Here is a 6,451-nt window from a genome sequence, read left to right on the forward strand (position 1 = left end):
ACGGAAATAACCACATGGCCTCATCCAGCGTTGTGGGCGGCAGCGCGTGGGTCTGCACGCCCCGTGTCCCCGCGTGGCCTTCCCAGCTCAGTTGCGCGCCCCAAGGTCCCTCCCTGGGGGGACGGTGATGGGGAGGGTGGCGAGGGTGGTGGTGTCCTTTGGGTGAGGAACGCTGGCCAACCTCTCGCCTTCTCCCCACCCAGGCTCTTCGGCTTTGTGGCCAGGAAGCAAGGGAGCACCACGGACAACGTCTGCCACCTCTTCGCGGAGCTGGACCCGGAGCAGCCGGCTGCAGCCATCGTCAACTTTGTCTCCAGGGTCATGCTTGGCTCCGGCCAGAAAAGATGAGCCGGCGCTCGCGGGTGATTCTTGAATTTTGGAGAAGGACTTGGAGCTGATCCGAGAAGGAGTGTGAGGAAGTGCATTGTGGAAGAGGGAAGTGAATCGGGGGGGGGGGGGGAAAGGGTTGGAATTTTGGAGGAAAACAGCAAACAACAGCAACCAAAAAAAAAAAAGAAGAAAAAAAAAAAAAGAACAAAACCCCTAAAAACTCAACACAAGCCAAACACACACGTAGAGGAATCAAAGCCATGCACCTACGTACCAGAGCCACGAAGTCACGCCAAACAGGGAAGGTGACCAAGGCGAAGGCGGCGGTGAGAGGTGTTCCAGCTTTCGGCATCGCAGGTCCTGAGGCTGCACCGAGCGGTGATGCTCGCTCTGGACCGAAGGCGGGATCATGACTGATATCTTCTATCTGGAAAGAAAAAAAAAAAATATAAAGAAGAAACAAACCGGCAAGAGCCATGGAAGAAGCTTCATCGGCGCATGCCTGCTGTGTGTTTGATGCAACCCGTAGGAGTAACGCCCTGCCGCAATGTGGGACAGGTCTGCAGGACACCGGAGGAGATGCCCTTGGAAACATTCCCTTGCTGTGCTGCAGCGGAGGGTCTTGCCAGCCCCTGTGCCGAGCCTGAAACCTGCTGGCTGCCTCGCTGGGGCATCCGAGGGCTTGATCCCAAACCCTCTTATGCCCTGGGAGCTCGGCTTTGGGCTGACCTCAGCAGCTGGCCCAGAGCCTGCTCCGATTCCAGCACCGCTCACAGGTGAGGCAGCACGAATCCACCTGGAGAGGGGCACCGCAGCCTCTCCACGCCTCCTGGGGTGCTGGTACCCGGGCAGCCCGAACCCATGGGGGCTCCTGCTGCTCCACGCCTGGGAGCAGGAGGATGCTCCCCAGGGACATCCCGGGCTGGTGGAGAAAGTCGCCTCCTCGCCCGCCTTCCCCTTTTCCCTCCCATCACCAGTCCTCTTTGGCAGTCTTATCCTGCGGCCTGTCACACATTCTCGTAACAACAACAACAAAAAAAAAAAAAAAGGAAAGAAAAATACTGTAGTAATAATAATAATTATAATAATAATAGCGGATGCTTGCACAGTTTCCTGTGCAGAGCAGCGGACCCGTGGCTGGCCCTATCTCTCTTCGGAGACGTGCAAGCAGTTTTTAAATTGCATGGACGTTCAAGTTGCACGAAAGGCGAATGACTACAAGTAACTCAGGCGCTTTTTCTCATTTTTATTTTGGAGGCCACGTTAAAAAAAAAAAAAGAAAAAAGAAGGAAGAAAACATATTAAAAAAAAAAAAAAAGGAAAGGAATGGAATGGAATGGACCAGCAGTTGCTGGGCTACTTTGGCTCGGTGGGGAGGCCCCAGGTCCTCTGAGAGCCACCCTCCGCCTTCCCCCACGGCCGAAGGCTCGTGCCCCCCGATGCACAGCGGGTTTTGCAGCAGCTGAGGCTCTTCCCTTTGCCTGGGGGTGTGATGAGAGCCAGCCCTCGCTGGGAGCCGAGCTGCTGGCCAAGGGTCCCTGTGCCCTTGGGGCAGGGTGTCACGGTTTTGGGGAGCAGAGGTCCCAGCCCCAGGCTGCGAGCATCCCCTCCGAGCGGGGGGCTGCGGGGCAGCAGCTGATTCTCCAGCTCTGCACGGGGCAGGAGCACGGTGAGCGCAAAAGCCGAGAGCATTTTATTTTTTTAGTATTTTTTTGGAGAAGTTTCAGTGCAAAGTGGCCCAGATAGCCTGTTGGGGGCAAAATTTAGAAACTTAGTAGTGCAGTCCCCCCGGCGAGCTCGCCTCCCTCGGACCACCCTTGTCTTGATAGCTATAATATATATAGGAGCTATACCGACGAAATACTGTAAGCTAACAGAATTTTAAGGAGGAACAAAGGTTAAATTTACACTCCAAAAAATATTTATTTTTGCCATATTGCTTTCCGCGCATCGTATCTCCCCCGTTAGATCCGCCTTCCCCCCCAGCCCTGGAGAAAAAAAAAAACCACCCAACACGTTGAAAGCAAACCGGGTGCGAAGAAAAACGCTGGGGTCGGGCGTGGGGGGGTCCCCACTTGGTGGTGGTGGTCGGGGGGGGCGTGCGGGTGACATGCGTGTGACCGGGGGCGCGTGCGTGTGCGTGTGTGTGTGCGTGACAGAGCGAGCGGCGTGGGCGCGCGGAGGGGGCCGGCGTGGCCGGAGGCTGGTGTATGGCGAGCGTTGGATGCGTAGCGGGGATTTTGGGTGCGAGACTGCGGCGGGATAAGGGGGGGAAGGCGGCCAGGGGGGGGTTTTCTCCCCCCTCCCGGCTCCCCCCTCTGCCCGCACGGATGCGGAGACCTTTTCATATATATATATATTATTTTTGGTGTTTCAAAAGCGATTCCCTCCTTCTGCGAAATTCAAGCGAGACGAGAGACGATCTCACCCGTAATCTCCTCACCCTGCCGTTAACCAATTAGAGAAAACACTGTGTCTATAGATATATAAATATATATTTTTTGAAAGTCTCTATTTTTCAGACTTCGTTTTCTCACTGCTAAGAAAGAGAAGAGATGCTAATGATGTAACTTTATTTTAATCTGCTGCCTCGGAAACCGGTGCTTGAAACTCCCATTCATCCTCCCCTCCCTCCCCGTCCAAGGAAGCAGATTAAAGCACCCCAGAGATGTCGAGCACAGCAGATACCTGCCGGCAGCATCACGCCTGCTTCCAGCTGGGACCTCACGGCTCCCGCACTAACCCACTCGCTGAAGCCAGAGATTTACACCGCATCCCAACCTCGGACCCTAACAAAATCGCCCGACGGTTATCTCGTTTTTTTTTTAACACAGAGCTTCCGATGATGTAGCCGGGTGTTTGTCAGCTACCTTTAAAGGCACTTTTCTTCTTTTAGCTCCTTTTTTTTTTAAAAAAAGTTATGTTTTTAGGTGCAGCTCCCCTTTCTGTCCCCAGTTCACGTTGCCTGGGGCCAGCGGGGACCCAGCACCGCGGTGATATTTTTCCTTATGAAAGGGATGGAAAAGGTTCTTTGGTTTTTCTTTGGCTTTTCGATGCAGTCCTGGTATTTGAGAGCCGAGCTTGTGCGAGTTAAGCCCAGCATATGTTTCGTTGTAATCACACTGCCGTGTTCAGCAGCCGGATGTTATCTCTCTCACACACACACACACAAACACATCCCTCCTTCCTGCACAAAGAACTGCATATATTCTTGCCAAAGATATCCTTAAAAACGCACTTTTCCCCATATATATATATATATATATATAATTTTTTTTTTCTGTTTGTGTACATTTGTTGTACGTGCCCTTTTTGTGTCGGTTCGTTCTTCGGAGAGGAACCCCCCCTCCTCCTCCCTTTGCTGTCCCTTTTGCTGCCCATTCACAAAGGCTCCCCGTGGGATTCAGCTTCTTGCCTGTCCCCAAATGGGGACCCCCAAGCAGAGCTGGCACTGGGGACCTGCAGCAGGGCTCCCATTCAACTCGCTGCCTCCAGTCCCTATTTTGGGGGATCAGCCCCAGGGGTTGTCCCAGCCCCCAGGTCCCACCTGGATTTGGCTGCAGCCGCCAGGCATCAATTTTTTTTTCTTTTTCCAGCCCGTTCAGCAGCCCGAGCTGAAGCGCAAAGTGTGACGGCGCTGTGCAGATCCCCACCCAGCAGGTCGGGCAGGTAACAAACCAGTTGCCCCAAAAACCCAGACGGCAGCATCAGCAAAAGTCATACCTTCCCGTTGGAGCAGGCAGGGAGATCAGACAGCAAAGGAGCCCGCAGGGGCTTGTTTGATTTCGTTCGTTTGTTTTGCAAATTGCGAGGTTGGTTTGGGGTTACTATTTTTTTTTTTCTTTTCCTTAAAAAGGAAAAAAAAAAAAAAGAAAAGAAAAAAGGAAGCAACCCGATGTTTCTGTTGGCGGATCCCGTGTTTTGTATGTTATTTTTTTTTTTTTCCCCCTGTTGTTGTCTTCGTTACTTTGGGAACGTTACAGATTTATTTGCTAATCAGTGTTAATGAACAGTTTAAAACTTTCAGACTTGCCCATTTCTGTGTATTTATATAGATGGAAAAATACGTTATATTTTGTATCTCTGTGCCCATGATGTCGTCGCGCGTGTAAAGGTGACTTCGGTCTGCGTGTGAATGTGACTCTGCTTTCGTCTTCCCCTTTGTACAGACGTCTGATTCTCTGCAGTTCATTGTATGGCTTTATAAAGTGGTAAAAACGAAAATCAGTTATATAAAATATACTGTTGCTTGGAATGCCAGCTCGGTGTCTGCATCGCTGGGGATATATCCTGAAATTTCAGGGAGTGCAGGAAGATACGCTCTGTTCTTTTTGCACAGGGGGAAACAAACAAACAAAAAAACCCACCACCAACAACAAAAAGCCCGACAGCTCTGTCCCTCCACCCCATTCCTCGATGGCAGGCTCGGGGCTGGCAGTGGGTGTGGGAAGACGGGGCTGTGCTGCTCCACATCAGCCTTAGCCGCAGCCGCTGCTCTCCAGATGCTGCTTCACCGGGGAGCCCGAGGACTGCCTACAGGGCTCCAGCTCTGCTTTATGGCCTTCGTTAGCCATGAGGGACATCTCCATCTTTCTGGGAGCCCCTGCCAGCACTGGGTGCTCTTCACATCCCGCTGCTTCGTCCCAGGTTGTCCCAGGCACCGAGGAGGTGATGGATGATGCGCCGCTGCGAGCTGCTCTCTGGTCCCTGCCGACCCCATGGGGGTCTTTCACCTTTGCCAGGGTCATGGTTTGGGCCGAGCTCTGCGCCCCTCAGACCCTACGTGCTGCTCCTTTTGGAGCCATCCTGCCTGCTAAAACAAAGCGACTCCCCCCCGAAGCTGCAGCCCCGGCTTTTCCCGCGCTGCTGCCGGAGCAATTCCCAGCATCTGGCGGAGCCCTCAGCCCCCAGCTCCCTGGCTCCGCTCCTTCCCCTCCTCGCTGAGTTGGTGGCCAAGACCCGGCCCCCGGGATGGATTGAGTTTAATTATACAAGAAATATCAGCCAGAGCAGCGGCAGTTTCTCTGGCGCCAGCGCTGCTGCGGCTCAGAGGCTCGGAGCTTCTCCTGGGAGCCGGGAGCACTAAAAATACCTCCTGCCTCTCTCCAAAATAGCTGCGGGGCGAGGAGCGGATGGAGGGGGCTGCTCGGAGGGGACCCCGTGCTGGGGGGCTTGCGCAAAGGCGGGAGGGGTAAAAAAAAAAAAAAAAACGCAAAGGGGAGGAAAGGGGATGGTTTCTGGACCCCCCAAATCCAGCCGTGGGGCTGTGGGTGGGCACCAGGCGATGTGCACCGGAGCCAGGCTGCTCGGGGGGACCTCGGGAGGCACCGAGGGGTGCCGAAGTGGCACGGGCAGGCTGCTTGCTGCGAGCCAGAAAATGCCGTGCCTGCCCTCCTCCCCTCCCTACCCACCCCCTTTTCTTCTGCAGTTAATTCCCCATTTCCTTTCCAAAATTCCTCGGGAGCTTCTGGTTTGTGTTTTTCCTCAACATGTTCTTATCTGCCACCCGCGCTCCCTCGCCGGGCTGTGCAGCGCAGGCGCTTCGGGGGCTCCCTCTCTGCAGCTCGCCGCTGTCCCCAGGCCAGGCCAGTGGTGCCACCAGCAGGGACAGGTCCCACCAGCTCCACGCCAGGAGCCCCCATCGCCTCTCCCTGTTCCTATCCAGTCCCTTCCTTCACGTACCTAAAGCAGAAAGTTTTTATTATTTTTTTTTCTCTTTTCAGTCCCTGCTCTGGAGGCTCAGGGCCACCCAGGGAGTGGTTCTGGAGGGGCTGTGGGAGAGCTGAGGGCTCTCAGCCCCCCCTGTCACCCACCCACCTCCAGAAGAGAGCTTGATGCTGGACAGCTGAGCTGTTGGGAAGCCATGAGTGGGCTCAGGGCACCAAGCCTTCACAGGGGGCACATATTTCCAGCTGGCTTGCTTGGAGACATGGTCAGGCACCGGGCAGCCAGTGGTGGGGATGGGGCAGTCTCCTCTTCTTTCACTTTCACCCTCTCCCAGGCTTGCCAAGGGTGCTGGGGCCCCTCAGGAGTGACCCCGAGGGGACAGAAGGTGTGACAGTCCAGCTTTCCATCAGCATCGTGTATGGGCAAAAGCCAGGGCCAGCCAGCATCCCTGGGG

General features: G+C 54.6%; 1 protein-coding gene across 11 annotated transcripts in view; it reads left to right on the plus strand.

Moving 5' to 3' along the window:
• Window positions 1-4,580, plus strand: part of TNS1 (tensin 1) — a gene marked incomplete at its 5' end in the record, with an annotated part of 41,550 nt that extends 36,970 nt beyond the window's left edge. For all 11 annotated transcript variants that reach the window (XM_084288878.1, XM_084288881.1, XM_084288877.1 and 8 more), the window contains one exon: window positions 204-4,580. In XM_084288878.1, coding sequence (XP_084145004.1) covers window positions 204-348 — 145 coding nt within the window. In that variant the 3' untranslated portion in view covers window positions 349-4,580. The remainder of the gene's footprint in view (window positions 1-203) is intronic.
• Between the last annotated feature and the right edge of the window lie 1,871 nt (window positions 4,581-6,451).

The sequence above is a fragment of the Netta rufina genome (assembly GCF_964035555.1).
Source record: "Netta rufina genome assembly, chromosome: 6".
Classification (NCBI taxonomy): domain Eukaryota; kingdom Metazoa; phylum Chordata; class Aves; order Anseriformes; family Anatidae; genus Netta; species Netta rufina.